At 45.7% G+C, this 26,996-nt stretch overlaps 1 protein-coding gene across 1 annotated transcript in view; it reads left to right on the top strand.

Annotated features, from left to right (window-relative positions):
• LOC144279949 (IgGFc-binding protein-like) overlaps positions 1-26,996 on the top strand; it is a 141,026-nt gene that overhangs the window by 58,844 nt on the left and 55,186 nt on the right. The window contains exons 22-28 of the mRNA XM_077841654.1: positions 3,074-3,127; positions 13,756-13,781; positions 18,492-19,715; positions 19,980-20,320; positions 21,125-21,698; positions 23,453-24,051; positions 26,196-26,763. Of these exons, the coding sequence (XP_077697780.1) occupies positions 3,074-3,127; positions 13,756-13,781; positions 18,492-19,715; positions 19,980-20,320; positions 21,125-21,698; positions 23,453-24,051; positions 26,196-26,763 (3,386 nt within the window). The remainder of the gene's footprint in view (positions 1-3,073; positions 3,128-13,755; positions 13,782-18,491; positions 19,716-19,979; positions 20,321-21,124; positions 21,699-23,452; positions 24,052-26,195; positions 26,764-26,996) is intronic.

Below are 26,996 nucleotides of genomic sequence, written 5' to 3'. Positions count from 1 at the left end.
CTTGTTAACATTCCCTTCTTGTTTGCCCAGTTAGCAGGCAGAAAGCTACTGGAAGGCCTTCCCAGATGAGATGCTCCATCACTTACAGCCTTTGCATGTGAAGAGATGGCCACGCCACAATTTGCTTATGGCTCCAATTAGCAATCACTTCAGTTTGCTTGGCAATTGTGGGCTTTTACTGCCTCAGGGGCTGGGTTGGCTCACAGGCTCTGTAGACACAGCATCAGTACACAAATATACTCTTGTTCTGCTTTGAAAAGAAATGCCATATAACCCTTATAAAAAGTCAGAAAATGGGTTTGGTTCTGATCAGGCCTGGGTGCAAATCAGGAGTAACTCCACTGGGGTCCCTGGGGATGAGTCCCCTCTTGCTCACCCCTGTGTAAATCAGGAGCAACTCCATTAACAGGAAAATTGAATAATTATGCAGAATAAACTCTTTGGAAATGGGCACAATACATAGATAGATAGATAGGCCACATCTGGAGTATTGCATCCAGTTTTGGGCCCCCCACTACAGAAAGGATGTGGACAAATTGGAGAGAGTCCAGCAGAGGGCAACGAAAATGATCAGGGGGCTGGGGCACATGACTTATGAGGAGAGGCTGACGGAACTGGGCTTGTTTAGTCTGCAGAAGAGAAGAGTGAGGGGGGATTTGATAGCAGCCTTCAACTTCCTGAAGGGGGGTTCCAAAGAGGATTGCGCTTGGCTGTTCTCGGTGGTGGCAGATGACAGAACGAGGAGCAATGGTCTCAAGTTGAAGTGGGGGAGGTCTAGGCTGAATATTAGGAAACACTCTTTCACTAGGAGGGTGGTGAAGCACTGGAACGGGTTACCTAGGGAGGTGGTGGAATCTCTGTCCATAGAGGCTTTCAAGGCCCAGCTTGACAAAGCCCTGGCTGGGATGATTTAGTTGGTGTTGGTCCTGCTTTGAGCAGAGGGTTGGACTAGATGACCTCCTGAGGTCCCTTCCAACCCTAATCTTCTATGATTCTATAGCTAGATAGATGGGATATATGGAGATAGAGCGATAGATCTAGTTCTCACTCAGCCCACCTTCCCCTTGAGGAAAGGACCACATGGTTTAGGTCACAGGAAATAAGAATTACAAAATAAATCACCTATTGTGATCCTGGGATGCAGAAACAGGGCAATCTCGAGTAGCAGTAGGGAGGTTATTTTACCTCTATATTTGGCACTGCTGTGACTGCTGCTGCATACCTGTGTCCAGTTCTGGGGCCCACAATTCCAGAAGGATGTTGATTGAAGAGAGTTCAGAGAAGAGCCACGAGAACCGTTAAAGGATTAGAAACCTTGCCTTATAGTGACGGACTCAAGGAGATCACTCTATTTAGCCTAACAAAGACAGGGTTAAGGGGTGACTTGATTACAGTCTATGAGTATCTACAAGGGGAGCAAATATTTAGTAATGGCCTCTTCCATCTCGCAGAGAAAGGTCTAACATGATCCAATGGCTGGAATTTGTAGCACAAGATCACATGCATTCAACAGGGTTGAACAACACATCCAAGGATGCAGGTGCCTCCTTGAAGTCTTCGGAAGGCTGCACTATTTACTTCCTTTGGTCACAGTACTAATACCTTAACTCATGTTGGAGAATCACCATTAGATGTAGCAGTGAAGAGCCTATGGCACACAGCGGGGTAGCTGTGATTCTTTCCAGTTTAAAGAGATGGGTGTGTATGGGGGTAGATAAGTAAATATAGATCAGCATTATAGGCGTGTATAATGTGTGAACAAGTTTATCATTCAGGAAGCTGTGATTAAATCTGGCATTTTACTGCTTGCCCCTACCCCACCCATGGGTGTCACTGGAACATTGGCTGCTTCCCCAAGGCGTTCCCTGCTATATAGCATCTGTGCACTCAGGCACTAGGCTAGCCAGGTGCATGGGGCAGGTGAGCACAGTCTTGTCCTTTTCCCATTGAGGCAAAGCTGCTTAGATCACAGAGCGATAGGAAGGTTAAAAATGCCGTAGCTAGATAGATGGGGTGGGATAGCTAGCTAGTTAGATAGAGGGGTGCAAATAGGGATGGATAGATAGACAATTGGTATGGGGATAGATAGATAGATGAGAGATGACATTGTTTACAGGGTTGTTGTAAGCATGTTCTCCCAGGATATTAGAGAGAAAAGGTGGGTCTTTTATTGGACCAACGTCCTCTGGTGGAAGGGACAAGCCCTACACAGAGCCTTTCTTCAGGTCTGTGTAGCTGGGAAGCTTGACTCTTTCACCCAGAGAAGTTGGTCTAATAAAAGATATTACCTCACCCAACTTGTTTCTCTCAGGGGGGAGGGATAGCTCAGTGGTTTGAGCATTGGCCTGCTAAACCCAGGGCTGTGAGTTCAATCCTTGAGGGGGCCATTTAGGGATCTGGGGCAAAAATTGGGGATTGGTCCTGCTTTGAGCAGGAGGTTGGACTAGATGATCTCCTAAGGTCCCTTCCAACCGTGATATTCTATTCCATGATGCGTGTCGCCAGATAGATAAATGGATAGTGACCTGCCGTATGTGGTCCTCTGCTTTGTGTGAGAGCTGGATTTTGGACACAATACATCTAATGTTTCTTTGTTTCAAATTCTTCACTTGAATTTAATCAGGAGGGGTATGGGGTTTAGAGCAGGAATGGCTAGGAGTGAGGACTCTTAGGTTCTATCCCCAGCTTTGGGAGGGGAGTGGGGTCTGGTAGTGAGAGTAGGCAGGGGGAGGGCAATTGGGAGTGTGGATTTCTGGGGCCTATCCCCAGCTATGAGAGGGGACTGGGGTCTAGTGGTGACAGCTAGAGGACACAGGGAGTCAGGAGTCCTGGGTTCTATCCCCAGCTGTATCACTAACTCTGCAACTTTGTTCATGTCATTCAACTCTCTGTGCCTCACGTTCCCCGTAGAGAGAATATTTACCTGCCTCTCAGGTAGACCATTCTGTCCCCATTTCTCAGGTGAAGGAGGGGGGTAAATTTGGCACCTTATCCCCCCCTAGTGTCCTCAGAGGCTGATGGCCCTGCCTTCTTCTTTCTGCATTAATCTGACACATTTCCCCTTGTTTTCCAGCAATGGCAATGAAGGGGACGCTGCTGCTCTGGGCCTGGCTGGTGCTTCTGTGCGGTGAGTAAGGATCAAAATACCAGGGCAAAGTTTTCAACCCTGGGTGTCTTAAGTTAGGCACCTAGGGGTGGGATACTTATGCTTGTTACACTGGGGGGACTGGTGCTCCTTAATCACTTAGACACTGTTGAATGTTCCATCCTAGGTGCCTAAATATGGAACTAAGAATAGAGCTACTCAGTAATTTCCCCACTGAATGTTTTCTGTCAGAAAATGGAGCTTTGTGGAATTTTCTGCAGAAATGTGTCAATTTCAATATAATTGTTTCAGAAAAAATTGAAACGAAGCAGCAAGTTAATTAGTTTTCAGAGCGAGCTGGAGAGATTTACGACTGGATTGTACAACAGGGCTGTTCGTGATGCTGGGGGACAGGGGCTCAGCAGCCCGGGAGCTCAGTATTCATTTGTTTTACGTTCCTAAAGCTCATGTTCAGGGTTTCAGCTGGCTGCCATCAGTGGTGGGGAAGGGAATCCCTCCACACCCCCAGCTCCTGCTCCTATGTATTCTGGGAAGGTTTTTTATTTTGTTCCTCTGAAGCATCCGGGATGGCCACAACTGGAGATGGGACATTGGCCAGGGTGGGCCAGGGCTCTGAGGTGGCACTGAGCATTCTCTCTCTCAGGTGCTTGGCTGGCTGGTTCTTGCTCACATGCTCAAGGTCTAACTGATTGCGATAGGCATGGGTGGCACATATAATAGGCTGGGGAAGGCTGTGCCACCCCAAACAGCCCCGCATGGCTCTGCCCCTGCACCGTCCTGAGGTCCCCTTTCCTGCTTGCCGCTAGTTGGCCCCAGCTCAGGCAGGCTGCTCCTCTTCCGGGAAGCCTGCTGGGCTCGGGCTGGAGCTAAGGCAGCTGGGACTTGGGGTGGCTGGGTCTGGCCAGCGCCAGGGGGGGGCCCTCGGAGCTGGGGCTACACCACCCAGCAATCCAGGGCTGGAGGGGTCGAGAGGGGCCGCCCACCTGCCCACCTGGTGCTCCGGGACTGGGGTGGGGGGCCATGCACCACCTGGTGCGCCCAAGCTGGAGGTGCTTGGGAAGCCCGGGGCTGGGGGGCAGGCCTGGCGGCCGCAGGGAAAATCAAGCCTCTGGTCTTTGGCAGGGGCGGGGACTCAGGTGGAAGGTGTAGGCTGGGCCAGGGGCTAGCCTCCCCAAGCCCGTGGTTCACCCACCGCCCATGGCCATAGCCCATAGGCACTGTGGGAGGGCATTTTCCCCCACATCAGATTGGCAGGGACATTTGGAGGGGTTTCACCTTCCTCTGCAACATGGGTGCACAGGTCACTTGCCGTGATTACCTGCGTATATTTAATTTAATCATTTCCCTGCCACTGCAGGGGCCTCGGGCCTGGTGGGCCTCAGTCCCTCCTCTTCTCTGCCTGTGGCAGATAATAGTTTATTCTCCTGTGGGTTGCAATTCTTTAGTCTCATTTTGGTTGTTGGGTTCGGTGTGAGGCTTCTTAATGGTTTTGGTGGCCTGTGATGTTCAGGAGGCCAGCTAGGTAATCTAGTGCTCCCTTCTGGCCTTAAACTCTATGACTCTATGATTTTGATGATGTCAAAATGGAACAGTTGTATATTTTCAGAATGAAATGTTTCTCATTTTTCATTTTAAAACAGCTTTTCACTGCGAAATGTATTTTATTGTCCATTCTACTTTTTCACAAAATAAAAGCATTCAAAATCAAAATGAAACATTTCAGTTTTATGAAAATGTTTCAGTTGGCTCAAGATAAAATTTAATTTTCAGTTAAAAATCAATGTTTCTTTCTGATTTGGGACAAACAGAAATCTTGAAATCTCAGAATTACCCATGGAATGAAATTTCCAAGTTTGGATCAGTTCTATTTAGGGGTCTAACTTTAGGCAGGCAGATTTGAAAACTTTGTCCCAACCCCGGATAAATTATTATTGCTATTTATGAGGTGTTATGGTAGCACCTAGGTGCCCCAGTCATAGTCCACGACTCACCTGCACCAGATGTTGTACAAACAACAGGACAAAGAGATGGTCCCTACCCCAATGAGCTACAGTCTGAGTATAAGAGAACAGAGGGGAACAGACAGACAGACAGGGGAGGAAAAGGAAAGAGTTGTGGTCAGCATGGTAGGGAGGCCTGGCAGAATTCGTGTTTGCTTTGCTATCATTTTGATGACAATATTAATATTTATTTTTAAGCATGTTTTGTCTTTTATTTTCACAGTTGCGGAAATCATGGGGGATGTCTAACATTGGGTGGGGGGGCTCAGACACTAATTATTAATGACAGAAGAGGTTCAGATTCAAAGAGTGAAAGCTTTATAATGGTTAAAACTCAAATTGTCTACATCACACGTCAAAACCTACAAAGTAAATACCCTGCACTCAAACTCTAGTAAAGTTCTCAAGCAGCATTTTAATTAGTCACGCAGGAATGATTGCTTTTGTCCGTGTTACGTGTATGGTGACAAGGACATTTCCAATAAAAGTATAACCCTTCCCAGCCTAATGATAGACTGTGCTTTCAGCAAACCAGTAGCCTAACCATCTCCTGTCTCTTGAACCACTCAAGGGTCTGATTTGGACACATTCCTATTGAACTCAAGGAGCCTCTGGGTTTGGGCTTTGAGCACTCAGCCATTTGGCAGGTTGACATCACTGGGAGATGGGGTTAACCGATAACTGAATAGATGTAAGGCAGTACTGTTGTAGCCTTGTTGGTCCCAGGACATTAGCAAGATAAGGTGGGGGAGGTAATATCTTTTATTGGACCAACTTCTGCTGGTGGGAGAGACAAGCTTTTGAGCCACACAGAGCTCTTCTTCAGGTCGAGGAAAGGTACTCCCAGCCTCACAGCTAAATGCAAGGTGGAACAGATTGTTTAGCATAAAGAACGAGGAATACTTGTGGCACCTTAGAGACTTACTAATTTATTTGAGCATAAGCTTTCGTGAGCTAAAGCCCACTTCATCAGATGCATACAGTGGAAAATACAGTAGGAAGATATGTATATACAGAAAGAAAAGGAGTCCTTGTGGCACCTTAGAGACTAACCAATTTATTTGAGCATGAGCTTTCGTGAGCTACAGCTCGCTTCATCAGATACATACCGTGGAAACTGCAGCAGACTTTATATATACACAGAGAATATGAAATAATACCTCCTCCCACCCCACTGTCCTGCTGGTAATAGCTTATCTAAAGTAATCGTCAGGTTAGGCCATTTCCAGCACAAATCCAGGTTTTCTCACCCTCCACCCCCCCACACAAATTCACTCTCCTGCTGGTGATAGCCCATCCAAAGTGACAACTCTTTACACAATGTGCATGATAATGAAGTTAGGCCATTTCCTGCACAAATCCAGGTTCTCTCACTCCCTCACCCCCCTCCAAAAACCCACCCCCATACACACACAGACTCACTCTCCTGCTGGTAATAGCTCGTCCAAACTGACCACTCTCCAAGTTTAAATCCAAGTTAAACCAGAACATCTTGGGGGGGGGGGGGAAGGAAAAAACAAGAGGAAATAGGCTACCTTGCATAATGACTTAGCCACTCCCAGTCTCTATTTAAGCCTAAATTAATAGTATCCAATTTGCAAATGAATTCCAATTCAGCAGTTTCTCGCTGGAGTCTGGATTTGAAGTTTTTTTGTTTTAAGATAGCGACCTTCATGTCTGTGATTGCGTGACCAGAGAGATTGAAGTGTTCTCCGACTGGTTTATGAATGTTATAATTCTTGACATCTGATTTGTGTTCATTTATTCTTTTACGTAGAGACTGTCCAGTTTGACCAATGTTTGACCAATGGCAGAGGGGCATTGCTGGCACATGATGGCATAAATCACATTGGTGGATGTGCAGGTGAACGAGCCTCTGATAGTGTGGCTGATGTTATTAGGCCCTGTGATGGTGTCCCCTGAATAGATATGTGGGCACAATTGGCAACGGGCTTTGTTGCAAGGATAAGTTCCTGGGTTAGTGGTTCTGTTGTGTGGTATGTGGTTGTTGGTGAGTATTTGCTTCAGGTTGCGGGGCTGTCTGTAGGCAAGGACTGGCCTGTCTCCCAAGATTTGTGAGAGTGTTGGGTCATCCTTTAGGATAGGTTGTAGATCCTTAATAATGCGTTGGAGGGGTTTTAGTTGGGGGCTGAAGGTGACGGCTAGTGGCGTTCTGTTATTTTCTTTGTTAGGCCTGTCCTGTAGTAGGTAACTTCTGGGAACTCTTCTGGCTCTATCAATCTGTTTCTTTACTTCCGCAGGTGGGTATTGTAGTTGTAAGAAAGCTTGACAGAGATCTTGTAGGTGTTTGTCTCTGTCTGAGGGGTTGGAGCAAATGCGGTTCTATCGCAGAGCTTGGCTGTAGACGATGGATCGTGTGGTGTGGTCAGGGTGAAAGCTGGAGGCATGCAGGTAGGAATAGCGGTCAGTAGGTTTCCGGTATAGGGTGGTGTTTATGTGACCATTGTTTATTAGCACTGTAGTGTCCAGGAAGTGGATCTCTTGTGTGGACTGGACCAGGCTGAGGTTGATGGTGGGATGGAAATTGTTGAAATCATGGTGGAATTCCTCAAGGGCTTCTTTTCCATGGGTCCAGATGATGAAGATGTCATCAATATAGCGCAAGTAGAGTAGGGGCTTTAGGGGACGAGAGCTGAGGAAGCGTTGTTCTAAATCAGCCATAAAAATGTTGGCATACTGTGGGGCCATGCGGGTACCCATAGCAGTGCCGCTGATCTGAAGGTATACATTGTCCCCAAATGTGAAATAGTTATGGGTAAGGACAAAGTCACAAAGTTCAGCCACCAGGTTAGCCGTGACATTATCGGGGATAGTGTTCCTGACGGCTTGTAGTCCATCTTTGTGTGGAATGTTGGTGTAGAGGGCTTCTACATCCATAGTGGCCAGGATGGTGTTATCAGGAAGATCACCGATGGATTGAAGTTTCCTCAGGAAGTCAGTGGTGTCTCGAAGGTAGCTGGGAGTGCTGGTAGCGTAGGGCCTGAGGAGGGAGTCTACATAGCCAGACAATCCTGCTGTCAGGGTGCCAATGCCTGAAATGATGGGGCGCCCAGGAGTTCCAGGTTTATGGATCTTGGGTAGTAGATAGAATATCCCAGGTCGGGGTTCCAGGGGTGTGTCTGTGCGGATTTGATCTTGTGCTTTTTCAGGAAGTTTCTTGAGCATATGCTGTAGTTGCTTTTGGTAACTCTCAGTGGGATCATAGGGTAATGGCTTGTAGAAACTCGTGTTGGAGAGCTGCCGAGCAGCCTCTTGTTCATATTCCGACCTATTCATGATGACAACAGCACCTCCTTTGTCAGCCTTTTTGATTATGATGTCAGAGTTGTTTCTGAGGCTGTGGATGGCATTGCGTTCCGCATGGCTGAGGTTATGGGGCAAGTGATGCTGCTTTTCCACTATTTCAGCCCGTGCACGTCGGCAGAAGCACTCTATGTAGAAGTCCAGTCTGCTGTTTCGACCTTCAGGAGGAGTCCACCTAGAATCCTTCTTTCTGTAGTGTTGGTAGGGAGACCTCTGTGGATTAGTATGTTGTTCAGAGGTATTTTGGAAATATTCCTTGAGTTGGAGACGTCGAAAATAGGATTCTACGTCACCACAGAACTGTATCATGTTCATGGGGGTGGAGGGGCAGAAGGAGAGGCCCCGAGATAGAACAGCTGCTTCTGCTGGGCTGAGAGTATAGTTGGATAGGTTAACAATATTGCTAGGTGGGTTGAGGGAACCATTGCTGTGGCCCCTTGTAGCATGTAGTAGTTTAGAAAGTTTAGTGTCCTTTTTCTTTTGTAGAGAAGCAAAGTGTGCGTTGTAAATGGCTTGTCTAGTTTTAGTAAAATCCAGCCACGAGGAAGTTTGTGTGGAAGGTTGGTTTTTTATGAGAGTATCCATTTTTGAGAGCTCATTCTTAATCTTTCCCTGTTTGCTGTAGAGGATGTTGATCAGGTGATTCCACAGTTTCTTTGAGAGCGTGTGGCACAAGCTGTCAGCATAGTCTGTGTGGTATGTAGATTGTAATGGATTTTTTACCTTCAGTCCGGCCTAATAACATCAGCCACACTATCAGAGGCTCGTTCACCTGCACATCCACCAATGTGATTTATGCCATCATGTGCCAGCAATGCCCCTCTGCCATGTACATTGGTCAAACTGGACAGTCTCTACGTAAAAGAATAAATGGACACAAATCAGATGTCAAGAATTATAACATTCATAAACCAGTCGGAGAACACTTCAATCTCTCTGGTCACGCAATCACAGACATGAAGGTCGCTATCTTAAAACAAAAAAACTTCAAATCCAGACTCCAGCGAGAAACTGCTGAATTGGAATTCATTTGCAAATTGGATACTATTAATTTAGGCTTAAATAGAGACTGGGAGTGGCTAAGTCATTATGCAAGGTAGCCTATTTCCTCTTGTTTTTTCCTCCCCCCCCCCCCCCCCAGATGTTCTGGTTTAACTTGGATTTAAACTTGGAGAGTGGTCAGTTTGGACGAGCTATTACCAGCAGGAGAGTGAGTCTGTGTGTGTATGGGGGTGGGTTTTTGGAGGGGGGTGAGGGAGTGAGAGAACCTGGATTTGTGCAGGAAATGGCCTAACTTCATTATCATGCACATTGTGTAAAGAGTTGTCACTTTGGATGGGCTATCACCAGCAGGAGAGTGAATTTGTGTGGGGGGGTGGAGGGTGAGAAAACCTGGATTTGTGCTGGAAATGGCCTAACCTGACGATTACTTTAGATAAGCTTCAGAGTAACAGCCGTGTTAGTCTGTATTCGCAGAAAGAAAAGGAGTACTTGTGGCACCTTAGAGACTAACGAATTTATTTGAGCATGAGCTTTCGTGAGCTACAGCTCACTTCATCAGATGAAGTGAGCTGTAGCTCACGAAAGCTCATGCTCAAATAAATTCGTTAGTCTCTAAGGTGCCACAAGTACTCCTTTTCTTTAGATAAGCTATTACCAGCAGGACAGTGGGGTGGGAGGAGGTATTGTTTCATATTCTCTGTGTATATATAAAGTCTGCTGCAGTTTCCACGGTATGTATCTGATGAAGTGAGCTGTAGCTCACGAAAGCTCATGCTCAAATAAATTGGTTAGTCTCTAAGGTGCCACAAGGACTCCTTTTCTTTTTGCGAATACAGACTAACACGGCTGTTACTCTGAAACCTGTATATACAGAGAACATGAAAAAATGTGGGTTGCCATACCAGCTCTAACGAGACTAATTGATTAAGGTGGGCAATTATCAGCATGAGTAGTTAGCATGTATTGAAGAGAGCATTCAAGGTAGAGTGGCCCATTAACACCTCTGCAGACATAGGACAAGAAGAGGGGGTTAGTGCAGGGGTTCTCAAACTGGGGATCGGGACCCCTCAGGGGGTCCTGAGGTTATTACTTGAGGGGGTTGCAAGCTGTCAGCCTCCAGCCCAAATCCCGCTTTGCCCCCAGCATTTATAATGGTGTTAAATTTTTTTTAAAAAGTGTTTTTAATTTATAAGGGGGGGGGGTGTCACACTCAGAGGCTTGCTGTGTGAGAGGGGTCACCAGTACAAAAGTTTGAGAACCACTGGGTTACTGGGTTACAGATTGTTGGAATCCAGTGTCTCTGTTCAGGCCATGATTTTTAGTGTCTAGCAGAGTTATGAATTTAAGCTCGCAGGCATGTCTTTTGAATGCATTGTGCAGGTTTCCTTTCAGGATGAGGACAGATGGGTCACATATAGAGTGATTGCTTTGTGAAAGGGGTTCACCCACAGGTAAGGTTGTTTTTGTCTTTTACCATTTTCTAGTGCAAGTTCATTCAAGAGTGTAGTGATTGTCTGGTTTCACCCACCTAGTTGTTACTGGGGCATTTAGTGCACTGGATGGGGTACCCCACATGTTGAGACAGGCGTGTGTAGATCCATGGATCTGGACAGGTGTGTTGTGGGGGATGTTGATCATTGTGGCAGTGGAGATATGTCTGCGGGTCTTACATCAGTAGCAAAATAATAAATATTGATAATACAAGAGGGGTGGGTAGAGCCCCAGCCATTGTAGGTGTGAAAAGGGGCCAACTGATGAATTCGCCAGGGTGCCAGTTAGATTTGAAAGCTGATACTGAACAAACGAGGGTTGCCAATCTATGACGGACTCCAATAGGACAGACCCTTTGGATTGAGTCTAGGGCCGTGTTTTTCACACTTTTTTTCTGGGGCCGCAGTTGAAGAAAATTGTTGATGCCTGCGACCCAACGGAGCTGGGGATGAGGGGTTTGGGATGTGGGAGGGGCTCTGGGCTGGGGCAGAGGGTTGGGGTGAGGGCTGTAGGGTGGGGCTGGGAATGAGGGGTTCAGAGTATGAGAAAGGGCTCTGGGCTGGGGCAGGGGGTTGCGGTGCAGGAGGGGGTCAGGGCTCTAGACTGTGGATGAGGGGTTTGGGGTACAGGAGGGGCTCCAAATTTTGCGGGGGGCTCAGGGCTGGGGCAGGGGATTGGGGCGCAGGGTTGAGGCCTGGACTTACCTCCAGCAGCTCCCGGTGAGCGGCGCAGCCAGGGTGCACCACGGACCATGCTGTGCCCTGGAAGCAGCCAACAGCAGGTCTGGCTCCTAGGCAGAGGCATGCAATGGGAGTGTGGAGCTGGTGCTCAAGGCAGGGGCAGCGCCCCATGGGCCCCCTGCCTAGAAGCCGGACCCGCTGCTGGCTGCTTCTGGGGTGCAGCGCGGTGTCGGAACAGGTAGGCACTCGCCTGCCTTCACTGGACAGCACCGCCGACGGGACTTTTAACGTCCTGGTTGGAGGTGCTGACCAGAGCAAGGCAACCCAGCGCCTTACATGCCGCGACCCAGCACTGGGTCACGACCCACAGTTTGAAAAACACTGGTTTAGGGAGCATTAGTTTACTAGTTTAATGCTGGGTTCTTTTCGGGTCAACTTTTAACTTGAACAGTGTTCCTCAAATCAGGATTTCTCAAATCCAGGACAGTATTTCCCTGATCGCTTGCTTATTCTTAACCAACCACCAATTTATTAATACACCCAGAGCCACATGAAGATGTAATCGTCTGTCCACTGCTCCAACATAGACACAACCAACTGTATGTACTACACACACGATGCCGTCTTGCCAGCAATTATCACAGACTAGAGGTGAGGCTCAGCAGTTATAGGAAAGAACAATGCAAATGACCAAGATTTCTGATTGCATTTACTTATGATCAGCAGTTCTCAATTCTTTAGTACATAACACATTTAGCACACTGCCCAGGGCACCCTTGTCTCCAAGGCACTTTGAAGAGTGTGGTCACTTCTCTTTGACTACATTGGTGCAAAAGGGACAAGTTTAGAATATTAAAAGCAATTTCTTAAAGCAATTCTTGTAGGGCAATTTGCTTGGACTTATAAAGAAGTTAATCTAAAATACGGTTACTGAGGTCTCATGAGAGAGTGCAGATGCAGTAAGATAACCTACGGTTATTTATACTAAAGAATAGGAGGGGAAATACAATCTATGAAATGAAATCTCACTGCTACTTGTTATCCTCTTAGACCTGGGATGGGGGAGAGTCCTTTCCATGTGGCTGGTCTGGGCATACGTCACCCTTAGGATTCTGCAGCTTCTTGTGTTGGGTTCAGTCAACTCACTCTCCTGAGCACCTGGTGACCTCAGTTTATATAACCACGTTTCAGGGCTCACTGGAGAGAGCCACCCTCTAATTCTTATTGGACATGTGCCATGTGGGTGCTTGCATTTCAGCTCTCTTTCTCTCTGGCTTCCATTGATATCCAATTGATGGCAATACTGAACAGCAAATGTCTTCAATCCTTTTCTGACTGGAGGCTTTTAAAGTTTGATTAATTTCAATGATGGTATTTCATAATTGTCCCTTCGATCAGTTGGGATCCTCTCCTTTCAAGCAATTTCTCTTAATATACCACAGTTATACCCTGGTTTATGTCTTTTAACATTTCTCCTTCCTTGTGCCAGACAATTCCTATTACTTCCAGAGTGCAACAATTATTTGCAATGGAAACCAAGAAAATCCTTATAATCTTCTCAATTTGGAGAACACACTCCATACAGTCTTTGATTATACTGAGCATTAGGACTTACAACAGAACATGAGACGTGTTCCACATATAGCAGGATGCAGATCTGACTCACAAGGCAAACAAATGTGCAGATTCTAATTTAGGGTGAAAAACAGATTATTCACAATATATTTGGTTTAGAAGGAAACAATGTATAGGTTATAATTTGGGGTGAAAGCACGTGGCTTGGATTTCTTGGGGTAACAGTTCACCCAACTGGACCTTCAGCCTTACAGCCACATTTCTAGTTTGTTTAACTTGCAGCTTCCCCACCCATCTCTTCTTGATCCACTCAATGTGCAATGGGCCACTTTGCACAGGAAAGCAGGGCTTGACTCTTCTTTAGTAACTTGGAGTTTTTTTAGCTAGCTTGGGAGGGAGAAAGAGGTTTATCCTTATGCAAATTATAAGAGATTCTTGCCTAAGTAATTAACAATATTCTAATTCAGCCATTTTAGTTTCTATAGTTGGGTTGGGGAAAACCTGACCTTGGCTGATCTGTGGGTCCTTAGACAAAGTGTCTCACATGATGTGAACCATTTTCTTGCTGTCTTCATAGATGGATCCTATTTTGGGATAACAGAGGTGAGGAGGTTTTCTAATTGTTGAGGGCCAGAAGGAATCATTAGTTATTAATCATTCCAGGCATATCTGGCCTATATATCCCTTATACTGTACACAGAACAAGTCCCTGCGCCAAAGAATTTACAATCTAGTAATTCACTTTTACTGCCGCTTAGCGGTCAGACAATATGCCAATAGAACGAAGGCCAGGTGGTGTGGTGTCAGAAGACCATATCATAGGCAGTCAGGCCTAGTGGTCCGACTCTGAGTGCAAGAACCAACGGTCGAGAGAGTCAGAACCAAGGCTGAAGTTCAAAACTGAGGTCAGAATCCTAAAGCCAGAACCAAGAGTCAAGACATAGAACCAGGAACCAGGACCAAAGGTCAGAACCAGAGACAGAGTCTGCATGCCAGAGCCAAGGATTGAGACAAAGTCAGACTCAGGAATAAGAACTGAGAATCGGAACCAGATTACCAGGGAAGGCAGGAGCAAGGCTGAGACAGGACTGCATCAAGACTGGGTGCAGAGCAGGATCTGGGCTGGAGTCACGGAGAAGCAAAGCAGGAGCAGGGCTTGGAAAGAGACACGCACAACGAGGCAGAGTCCATGGGCATGTGCACTGAGCAACTGGGACGCTGCTAGCTTCCTCAGCCAATCAGGCAGGATGGGCCATCTGGCAGCCTTGCTGACTCGTTAGGGAGTCCGGAGTATTGAGCCGGTGGAGCAACAGGGCCTTCCGTATGGTGTGGTCTAGCTGACAGAATGTCATACTAGGCTGCAACAGAACAGGGTGCTGGTCCCAGCAACTCCAGAGTGATCTGATTCAAGTCTCTTCACTATATCCACGTAGTCACATACTTTAAGATAAACAGGAGACTATCCAATAGGAGTAGGGAGGTTATATTACCTCTGCATTTGGCTCTGGTGTGACTGCTGCCAGGTCCAGTTCTAGAATCCAAAATTCAAGAAGGATGTTGATCAACTGGAGAGGGTTCAGAGAAGACCCATGAGAATGATTAAAGGATTGGAAAGCATGTCTTGCAGTGATAGACTCATGGAGCTCAAGTTATTTAGTTTAACAAACAGATGGGTAGAATCATAGAAGATTAGGGTTGGAAGATACCCCAGGAGGTCATCTAGTCCAACCCCCTGCTCAAAGCAGGACCAACCCCTGGTGGCTTAAGCAGTGGCTTGATCACAGTCTATAGGTACGTACATGGGGAAGAAATATTTAATAATCAGTTCTTCAATCTAGCAAAGGTCTAACAATATCTAATGACTGGAAGTTGAAGCTAGACACATTTAGATTGTAAATCAGGAATACATGTTTAACAGGGAATGTAATTAACTGTTGGAACAACTTATGAAGGGCCATGGTGGAGTCTCCATCACTGGCAATTTTTAAAACAAGGTCAGATATTTTTTTAAAAAGTCTGCTCTAGTTCAAAGAGGAATTATTCTGGGGAAGTTCTATGGCCTCTCTTATGCCGGAGGTCAAACTAGGTGATCACAATGGTCCCTTCTGGCCTGAGAAACAATGAATATAATATGAAAGTCAAAACAAAATAAATCAAAAATATAAAGTCAAAATGAAATATTTTTACCTTATTGAAATGACATAGTTCCACATTATCAAATCGAAATGATCCCAAATTGACTTCCTTGAGAATTTCCATTTCACAGGAAATTAATTGGAATTAATTCCCCCCACTTTCCCAGTCCACTCAAAAGTTCGGAATTTCCTGGGGAACAGAAATCCTGTTTTCTGATCAGCTGTACTAGTTTCAGATAGGAGCACCTGTGACATCTTCAGTAACTCCAATCCCCAAAGTTAAAAAATCATGAAACAAACTCTGCCCCGAAAATGATGTGATTAGCCCCAAAATCTTTAGGTTTTTTTTTTTAAATTAAGATGATAGTGTGTTTTTGATTTTTTTTTTCATTTTTGACAAAAGGGTGTGTGTGTGAGACACTGACAATGCTGCTGGCTCTCACAGGTGTATCATGACTTATGAGGTTTTGGTCCCTCCTGCAGAACTGCTTGCTAAAGAGCCCGACTGAAAGCAAAGCGCTCAGATCTGTATAAAGTACCACCAGACTGTGCCGAGCTCACAGATTCTCCCTGACCCCTCAAAATGCCTATTAACTAATGCTTTGTACCCCTCCTTTAGCCCCACATCTGCCACCCCCATCCTGTTTCGACAATTTAACAACAAAAATCTGTTTCTTTCATTTCAAAATGACCTTTCGTTTTGAAAAGTAAATTAATTTATTCTAAAACTATGTAAAAAAAGAGATAAAAATTGGAACGAAATGTTTTGAAATTATCGAATCAAAATATTTCAATTAATCCAAACTGAAATAAAGTCAGAGTTTCAGTTTGCAGAATTTTTCAGTATTTCTACTTTTCATCCCAATTTGGAATGGGAAAATTTTTAGAAATGTTGAAAATTCTCCTGGGTCAGGAATATCATTTCCTACTCAGCCCTTATCATCAGTAGATCTCGAAGTGCTTTACAAAGCAGGTCATTATACCTGTTTTACAGTTGGAGAAATTAAGGCACAGAAAGGGGAAGTGTTTTGCCTACAGTCACACAGCAAACCAGGGTCAGACCTGGGAACAGAACCTACGTCTTATGAAGCCCAGTGACTAGCTTTAGCTACTCTACTACGCTGCCCCTGAGCAGCGGTCAAAGCTGCACAGGTGTCTTCAGAAGGTTTAATAGTCAAGCTGGTTTCAGGTTTTTTAAATGGAAAGAATTCTCATTGAAAATGGCCTTTCTAAAATGACTTTTGCGAAACTGATGGATTTTTTTTCCCCTTGAAATTTTCTGGACTTCGAAAAATTTAAATAGAAACTGTAAACAACCTGTTCGTTTTTCAGTTTGTTTCTTTGATTTTTTTCATCTTATTTTTTTAGCTTTCTTTGTGCTCAGTTATCTCTATGTTTGGTCTTCTTCATTCATTCCTTTTTAATTTGATTTGCTTCTTTGTTTGGAATTCTTAATGCTTTTTTGTTCTTGCTCAATCGTCTTCAAGTTTGGATTTTTTCATACTCATTCTTCATCTTGTTCTGTCTTCTTCATGCTCAGTCTTTTTCTCCCATGTTCTTTGTACTGAATATTTTTCTACAAATCTGCATTTCTTCATGCTCATTCTTCTTTTGTCTTCTTCACATTCAACATTATTCTTTAAGTTTGGATTTCTTCATGCTCATTCTTCTTGTTCTGTCCTCTTCATGCACCATCTTCTTCATGTTTGGATTTCTTTATGCTTACTCTTCATCTTGTTCTGCCTTCTTTTTGTTCAGTCTTTTCTCTCATTGGTGCTCAGTCATTCTTGTCCATCATTTTCAAATTTCTTCATGTTGGTTCTTGTCAAGGTTCCTTCCCCACTCTGAACGCTAGGGTACAGATGTGGGGACCTGCATGAAAACCACCTAAGCTTATTTTTACCAGCTTAGGTTAAAACTTCCCCAAGGTACAAACTATTTTCCTTTTTCCCTTGGACTTTATTGCTGCCACCACCAAGCGTCTAACAGATATATAATCAGGAAAGAGCCCACTTGGAAACATCTTTCCCCCCAAAATCCTCCCCAAACCCTACACCCCCTTTCCTGGGGAAGGCGTGATAAAAATCCTCACCAATTTGCATAGGTGAACACAGACCCAAACCCTTGGATCTTAAGAACAATGAAAAAGCAATCAGGTTCTTAAAAGAAGAATTTTAATTGAAGAAAAAGTAAAAGAATCACCTCTGTAAAATCAGGATGGTAAATACCTTACAGGGTAATTAGATTCAAAACATAGAGAATCCCTCTAGGCAAAACCTTAAGTTACAAAAAGACACAAAAAACAGGAATATCCGTTCAATTCAGCACAGCTATTTTATCAGCCATTTAAACAAAACAGAATCTAACGCATATCTACCTAGATTACTTACTAAGTTCTAAGACTCCATTCCTGTTCTGTTCCCGGCAAAAGCATCACACAGACAGACAGAGCCTTTGTTTCTCCCCCCTCCAGCTTTGAAAGTATCTTGTCTCCTCATTGGTCATTTTGGGTCAGGTGCCAGTGAGGTTATCCTAGCTTCTTAACCCTTTACAGGTGAAAGGGGTTTTCCTCTGGCCAGGAGGGATTTTAAAGGTGATTACTCTTCCCTTTATGTTTATGACAGTTCTCATCTCCTTTGTTTTTGTCTTCCTCACATTTGGTCTTCCTTGTCCCTGTGTTTGGTGGCACTTCTTTGTGTGTAGTCTTCTTCTTTGTGTTCATATTCAGTTGTCCTTGTTTTTCATGTTCAGGGTTCTCTGCAATGGTTGATTTCCTTTCTTCATGTCTGGTCTTTTTCACATTTAACCTTCTTCTTCATATTTTTTTCTCTTATTAAGTCATTCTCCACTTATTTGGTCTTCTTCAAGATAGGTCTTCTTTTGCATGTTCTCCCTTCTCCGGGAGGAGAGTGACAGTCTAATAGTTAGAGCAGCTGGGTCTGGGAGTCAGGACTCCTTGTTTCTATTTTTAAGTCTGGAAGGAAAGTGGGGTTTAGGGCTGAACTAAGAGGGCCTAGAAGTCAGGACTCCAGCATTCTATTCCCACCTTGGGTAGGTGACTAGTAATTCTTGCTTAGAGCAGTGAATCTGGCATTGGGACACTTGAGCTCTATTCCCAGCTGTGAACTGGTGTGGGGTTTCTGACTCTCTTTCTTAACCCACAATCTGTTTCTTTCAGGTCTTTGCAGAGCAAATTTCCGTGGGAAAGAATTCATTACGGTCTTTATGCAAAACCATGTCGAAAGTGTCAGAGCAGATTGCAAGCTGTTTATCACTGGTTACTATGCCTCCACTACGGTTACTGTGACGGTGAACAAGGATACGTTCCGGAGAGTGACACCTGTTGGAGAAGGACAGACGGTGACCGTGCAGATCCCAGCCTCTGTAGAGATGTTTGGGAGCCAAACATTTGATAGCACCATCCTCATTCAGGCTGATAAAGACATCTCTATCCTGTCTATTAACTCAAAGCCCAGTTCCATTGCTACCACTGTAGTGTACCCCATTGAGAAGCTGGGTACCATATATTACATTGTAACTCCACCTGGTACACATTTAGGAAGTTATAAAGAGTTTGCTGTCATAGCAGGGCAGGCTCCCACTACAGTTGATATTCATGTAAAAGTCGCTGTAACGTTCAAAGGCTGGATCTATGCTGCTGGGAGCAAACTCACGGTTGCCCTTGCTCCCTACCAAGCCTTGCAACTGCAAAGCTTTGCTGATTTATCTGGCACCAAAATTGAGTCTCGGGAACATGTGGCCGTCTTGACTGGGCACAGCTGTGTTGTCCAAAACACCTACTGTGATCAAGCTGTCGAGCAACTCCTGCCCGTCTCCAGCTGGGGCAGCACATACATCATCCCTCCTCTGTCCCTCCAAGCCAAGTTTGACATCGCATACATCGTCGCCTCCCAAAACACTCGCATTGACTATCAGTCAGGGCCCACACGAGCTTCCCGCAACATATTGGCTGGGCAGGTTGTTGAATTTCAAGTCCGAGACTCTCACCCACTTTACATCTCTGCTAGCGCCAGCATCCAGGTTCTTCTCTTCTTCACTGGTGCTAAAAAGGGGAAATCCACATATGACCCGTTCCTCATCAACGTCCCACCCATCACGAACTACTGCCAGTCCTACCACATTGATGGGGTGAAGGAGTTTGAGAACCATGTGCTGATCATAGTCAAGAGCTCAGAGTCCAGCGGGATCACGTCTGATCAGAAAGCCAAAGGAAAAGTCCGATGGAGGCAGATTCCCGGCACGGAGTATTCTTGGGGAGAGTACAACTTCGGCAGAGGGATTAGTGCCCATTCCATACAGCACCCGAGCTCTCCCTTCGGTCTGCTGAGCTTTGGAGGGGACAATCACAGTGGATATGGCTCATCAGGTGTTTGTACATACAGTAAGTCAATTTTGCGTGTAAATAAAATCCAGCCCCCCCACCCCTAAAATCCCCCATAGAATGGGATATGGAAACAAACATACACAAAGAGACTGCACACAGCTTGAAATCCAGCTTTGTCTCCTTTGTTTACCCAGTCCCCTCATCCTGCACAGAGACACCTACTGGGTGAAAAATGCAGTGCAAACAAACAGATTGTTTCAATGCCTGCCAGTACACGTCATAAGTGAGTTCTTGTATAACTGGCTGGTTGAATCTTTGTAGGTAACCCAACCCATAACTGCAGCACTGTCCAATGCAGGAAGAAAGAGAGGTGTCAGATTGTAGATGGCCACCCGGTGTGTGTGGCTGAGTCAGAATCCACCTGCTGGGCTCAGGGAGACCCACATTATCACACTTTCGATGGGCGGAATTTCGACTTCATGGGCACCTGCACCTACACCATCGCCAAGACCTGCGGCTCAGACTCAACTCTCCCGTCATTCAGTGTCAAGGCCAAGAACGACAACAGGGGAAACACGCGTGTTTCTTATGTTGGTTATGTGACTGTCGAGGTCTATAATGTCACCATCTCAGTGGTCCGATATGAGACTGGGTTTGTGAGGGTAAGAGAGTAATGTGAATAAATACTGATACTTTGTTTTCTGCTTATGTTTGAAGGGTACATTTGGTGATGCTAACATAAAGTCACATTTGGCAGCTGCTGGAAAGGTTTACTACAGAGTTTTACTTCAGATTTGAACAACAGCTCGCTTGATATTCGAGCCCTGGGTTCCCCCTCTTCCCTCAGCTCTGCTGGTGCCCCTTAATCCTGACCCACAGCCCCCTGCTATTCCAGCCCTGGGCTCCCCCCTTTCCCTTCACCTCTGCCAGTGCCCCTTAATCCTGACCTGGGATCCCTTCACACCCAACTCTGCCAGTGCCTCTCAATCTAAACTGACAGTCCCCCTGCAACTCCCGCCCTGGGCTCCCCACATACACATAGATGTGCTGGTGACCATCAATCCAGACCCACAGTCTCCCCGCAACTATCCCAGCCCTAGGCTACCCCCTCCAGTCCCCACATACACATAGCACCACTAACCCAGCTCTGGAATCCCTCCCTCCCGCCCCCCAAGTTGCTCATGCAATTCTCTACCTCTGTCTTCAGCAGAGCATGTCAAGCTACATGGTGGCTTTGTATAGAACAATCTGTGGCTGAGATTTCCAAGGATGACTTGGGTATGTAGCTACATTGCAATTAATGGAAGTTGTGTGGCTAAATCCCCAAGCTAGCCTTGCAAATCTCAACATATCATTATTTATTATATGTATGCAGTGGCACATAGTAGCCTCAGTCCCTCACTGTGCCAGATTCCTTTGGGTAATGCACCCAAAACAATGACCGTTTCTTGTGGTTCAATTTCCAGGTGAATGACCAGCGCTCCCGCCTCCCCATCTCTGTTCTCGAGGGGCAGCTGAGGGTGTATCAGAGTGGGGGCTCTGTGGTCATCGAGACTGACTTCTCCCTGAGGGTCTCCTACAACTGGGGCAGCTCCCTGGTGGTGAAGATCTCCAGCAGTTTCTGGGAGAGCATGTGTGGCCTGTGTGGCAACTACAACGGGGATGCCAGGGATGACTTTGCCACCCCGGCTGGGGCACTGGCTGCCAACCCCGTGGAGTTCGGGAAGAGCTGGAAGGTGGAGGATGGGGACAGGTTCTGCTGGGACGACTGCCACGGGGAGTGCAAGAGCTGCTCCCCAGAGCTGGTCGGCAGGTACAAAGCTGAGCCCTTCTGCGGCTGGATCACCAAAAAGTCGAGTGGCCCCTTCAGCCGCTGCCACTCCGTGATCGACCCCAAAATCTACCTGGACAACTGTGTCTACGACCTGTGCATGAACGATGGCCTCAAGGAGATGCTGTGCCAGGCACTGACAAGCTATGCCGACGCTTGCCGGAGAGAGGGCGTGGCCATCTCTGACTGGAGGACACCCACGGGGTGCTGTGAGTATACCCAGGGTGACAAAGAGATCATAGAATCATAGAAGATTAGGGTTGGGAGAGACCTCAAGAGGTCATCTAGTCCAACTCCCCGCTCAAAGCCAGACCAACACCAACTAAATCATCCCAGCCAGATGCTGGCTCATGAGCGAAAGGCAGCAGGTTTTAGTAACAGAGTTTGAAGTCAATGGCGAAATGTGAATGGGAACAGGTCCTCAAGAGGCCTAAAGAGATTTGTAGAACTTAGTGTAAATATCATGAAGAAAAGGAGTACTTGTGGCACCTTAGAGACTAACAAATTTATTTCTCTAAGTCTCTAAGGTGCCACAATTACTCCTTTTCTTTTTGCGAATACAGACTAACACAGCTGCTACTCTGAAACCTGTAAATATCATGGAGGCTCTGAGATATCATGGATGTGGTAGGACTGCACAGATAGATGTTTAAGTGCCTTTGGAACATCACAATGAGACCCGATCTCTCTGTATCAAACCTCAGTGGTCCCCAGTTGGCTTCTGTTGAATAGCTCTGTCTTCTTTTAACACTTGTGCTGTTTGTTAGGCACCTATAAACTAACAATAATGAGACTGTTTCTTCCCTTGTGGAAATTGGCATGACTTCTTTGACTCTAGCAGAGGTTCTGGCCAGAAATTTCTGACTAGAAATATCTGCCAGCATAAGACTGGCAGTTAGGGTTGTGATTCCTTGTGACAGTTTTATACTAGCAAACAACCCTAATGTAGACACAATTATACTGGCAACCATAGGAACACAGTACTGGAAGGGACCTCCTGGGTCATTGCATCCAGTCCCTCCAGTTGCAGCCATCCTATCATACAGTCCCATTCAGAATTTTGTCAGCTCCATCTTCAAATCAGTGAAGTTCTTTACTCAACTGCTCCTATTGCAAATCTGTTTTCGTGACTCGTGGCCAGTTTAGCCTCCCTTGTTCTTGTTCCAATGTTTTCCTTCTTGTTTAAACATCTCCTTTCCTTCCTTGGTGTTCCCCTCGATGTATTTATGGAGAGTAATCACATCCCCTTCTTTGCTAGGTTAAATAAGCAAAGCTCTTTTAGTCTACTCTCTTAAAATAGGCCCTCCATTCCCCATATCATCCTACTTGCCCTTCTCTGCATCCACTCCACTCTGATATGATCTTTCTTCAACATGGGTAACCAGAGCAGGACACACCGAAGTCCTTTTGCCACATTGCTTAATTCATCCGGGGAAATGGTATGAGCTATATCAGCATAAGGACTCTTTTGCTGGTATAAGTTCTATCCTCACTGGGGAAGTTTGCTGGTATTGCTATACCAGCATACCCTTTCTCGTGTAGACTAGGGATAAGTGGTGGACGAAATAACCCTCTCAGAAGGTCTGAGGTGAGGAAGTGGGTAGGAGAAATGTTCATGGTAGTCCCAGTGGGTATGTCTAACAGTAATGGGACAAGATGGAGCAAGGAAAAATATATCAGGAAAAAATGTCCTAATGGTGAGGTCTATCAGCCTACTGACGTAGGATGGGTGGGAGCCTCATTGCTTCAGTCATTTAAAGCTAGACTGACAAAGCACTGAAGGTGATGGGGGCGGTGACATCTCTAGTTCTTTGGGTCAGAGCTCACTGTAGGTTCAGGAGTATCATTAGGGGCTGCTATGATGCAGAATTTCCAGCTGGGCCCCCTCAGACCTGTGCCAAACTGTTTAATGCTACAGGGGAGCGATATTCCCAGTGACCTCAGTGTCCTGTCCTTTTGACAGCTCTGCCCTGCCCGGTGAATAGCCAGTATAAGGCTTGCGGCTCTGCATGTCCTGCCACCTGCAATGATCGAGTGACCCCTAACAACTGCTCCTTGCCCTGCGTGGAGACCTGCCAGTGCAATGAGGGCTTCGTGCTGGACGCTGGGAAATGCATCCCCAAGGCTAGCTGCGGATGTGAGTTCCAGGGGCGTCTGTATGATCTCGGAGAGCAATTCTGGGGAGACAGTGCCTGCACCAGACGCTGCCTTTGTGAACCGCAAACCAGGCAAGTGAGCTGTCAGGCCACCGGATGCAGGACTGGGGAGCAGTGCCGGGTGGAGAATGGCATTCAGAACTGCTACCCCATCAGCTACGGAACCTGCTCAGCTTCGGGGGACCCTCACTACATCAGCTTTGACAGGAAGAAGTTTGACTTCCAGGGCACCTGCCTGTATCAGTTCGCCGGGCTGTGCAACAACAGCCAGGACCTGGTGGATTTCCAGGTCCTAGTTCAGAATGACCATCGGGGCAGCCAAGTCGTGTCCTTCACCAAAGTTGTGCAGGTCAAAGTCTATGAGGTCGATATTGTGATCAGCAGGGAAAACCCTGGCAGAGTCGTGGTGAGTGTATCGAACCTTTCTACCCTTTCCTGGTCAGTCATCAGACCTGTCTTCCTTTGCCATGTTCAGTCACTGAACCTTCTTTCTTTCCTGTGGTCAGCCATCATTCTTTTCTTCTTTCCTGAGTTCGCTCATTTTACCTTTTCTTTTTCTTTTACCTTTTCTTTTATTAATTACTCTGTGATTAGGTGTTTAATTGAACCACATTTCCAGCACACTTAGGCAGTTGTCTTAATACAGTGAAAATTCTGAGGGATAGCTGGACTTTAGCTGGCTGACAGTTTTCATACAAAACCTTTTTTGGTAAAAAAGAAAATGCAGGTTCCACGACACCAAAATATTTGGCAAATTTGTGTTGGATTCACCACATTGTTTCAATTAGAAAGAAACCCTAAAAAAGCCAAACCCAAATCCAAAACAATCAAACGTTCCATTTTGACATTTTAAAAAAAAAATCGGTTTGAAACCACTTTTAATTTCAAAATTTCTTCTAATTTTATTCTCAAAACTATTCAAAACTCAAAAAATGCTCAATATTCAACCACAACATTTTGTTTTAGGTCCAATGAAAAGTTTAGTTTCACCCAAGATATATGTACACACACACAATTGCCACACACACACACACACAATTGCCAGCAATCTGAAAAACCCATTATTCAGCAACCTCTAATTTGGAGCTGCCTGGAATTGCATCCACATCTGCTTGTGCCTCTCTCTCTGTTTCCCCAGCTCAGATGTAATTTTATGTAGATAAACAGCCGAACCTTATTTTCCCCATTGCTGCTCTACAAATAAGGCCTTCTGCGTGCACGTCTGCATGGCAAGCGGAGCCGAGTGAAATGTGAACTGCGAACCTCACAGGGAGTTTAGACATTTCCAAATTTTGTTTTCGTCCCAAAATGCGGCCAAAAATTGAAATGTGGAAATATTACATTTTAATATGTTCAAGTGAAGAAAACATTTCAAGCTGCTCAAACAGAAATCTTCTGATCCAGCTTGTTGAGCCACATTTCAAGATTAAATCATATTTCCCATTGCCTGATAGGAGCTGCAGTTCCTGACACCATTTTCTCCTGGGGGACTATATCCCCCATAGTACAACCAGAGTCACGTGATCGCCTCACTGTATTTTCCACTGAATGCATCCGATGAAGTAAGCTGTAGCTCATGAAAGCTTATGCTCAAATAAATTGGTTAGTCTCTAAGGTGCCACTAGTACTCCTTTTCTTTATGTGATACCTATGATGCTCCAAGCAGTAGAAATCTATTATAGGGAGCTGTAGTCCTCCACAGAGTCCAGCCCACAGTGACAAGAGGACTGGAACTACAACTCCCATAAGGCAATGTGCCATAGGGAAAAAACGCTTAATTTCTTTTTAACTGATTCAAAATGAAACGTTGTGGGTCAGCTAAGAAAATGAAATATTACATATCAGGTCAAATTGACCCAAAGTAAATATTTCATTTTGATTTTTCTGTCAGGAAAATAGAAAATTTCCAGCAAAATCAAAATTTTCTGCTAGTAAATTTCAAATTTTCAGAAATTGCATTTTCTGCTGCAAAATTCACTCTGATGGAGAATCCCAACCAGCTCTAAATGCAAGTTATTTCTCCCCAGATTCACTAGTTTGCGTCCGTTTTTGTGTTCATTTGTCACTCTTCGTATGTATTTTCTCTTTTTGCGTTTACTGGCCATAATTTTCTTTCTTTCTTTGGCATTTTATCATTGTACTACTATCTCTTATTCTTCTGTCTCCAGTCATCGGTCATTGTGCACTGTGTTTCATTTGGGAGGTTTGTACTGGCAATTTGAATCAGTCACTCTGAAGAAAAAATGGTGCGATTTTTTTATGACTCAAAAACTTTCCCAAATTGAAAAGTTTTGGTTTTCGAATCAATAAAATTTCATTTTCAAAAACTACTTAACCTGCAAATGGGAAACGGAAACGTAGTTTAAAAACATTTTTAAAAAAGGAAAATAAAAAATGAACAGAATGAAAATGAATTCAAAATTCACCATTTGGGTTTTGTTTTCAACCAGCTCTACCTGGAAAGTTCTTTAGAGGGGCGGGGTTCTGCAGGTTCAAAGGTGCTTGCTCAGTGTCAGACCATTCTCACTGATCCCTTGGCATTGATCCCAGGTGAACAACGTGCTGATCAACCTACCATATAGCACCAACGACAGCAAGATCTCCATATACCGGAGGGGGAAGGAAGCCGCGATCCAGACTGACTTCGGTCTCACCGTCACCTTTGACTGGCAGGGCCGGATCACTGTCACAGCTCCAAGCACCTATGCTGGAGCCGTGTGCGGTCTCTGTGGGAACTTCAACGGGGACAAGGGAGATGAGTTGACCATGAGGGGCGGCACATTGGCCCCAAACCCAACGGCCTTTGGGCAGAGCTGGAAGGTGAAGGATATCCCCGGCTGTGTGGAGGTTGCCAAGGACGAGTGCTCAGATCTTGAAGCTGTTGAGAGACGCCAACGAGGAATGAATGGGGAGTGCGGGATCCTCCTAGACAAGAGTGGCCCCTTCCGAGAGTGTCACAGCAAAGTCGACCCCGAGGACTACTTCCAAGACTGCGTGTACGACTATTGCTTCTTCAAAGGCCAACAAGCTGTGATATGCCAGCTTATCACTAGCTATGCTGCAGCCTGCCAGGCCGCCGGGGTGACTATATATGCCTGGAGGACCAACTCCTTCTGCAGTAAGTGGAAGCAGCTTGGGACTGTCTTCTGTGATGAAAGTTAATGCATGAGGGAAAGAAAACAGGGTCTTTGCTCAAGGGCAAGACAAGTTGGTTGGTGTTCAGGGAAGGGGATATGAGCTGTTTCTGCCCTAGCAGGTGCGGGCTCTGATCTAGCCCCAGGGTGGGGGGACTGGCCAGCTCAGGGTGGACATGGGAGAGGATATGGGGCTTTTCCCCTCTAGGGGGCACCA

This window comes from Eretmochelys imbricata, chromosome 24 (genome assembly GCF_965152235.1).
Source record: "Eretmochelys imbricata isolate rEreImb1 chromosome 24, rEreImb1.hap1, whole genome shotgun sequence".
NCBI classification, from domain to species: domain Eukaryota; kingdom Metazoa; phylum Chordata; order Testudines; family Cheloniidae; genus Eretmochelys; species Eretmochelys imbricata.
The sequence above is the reverse complement of the archived record's forward strand: the minus strand, read 5'-3'. Positions and strand labels throughout refer to the sequence as shown.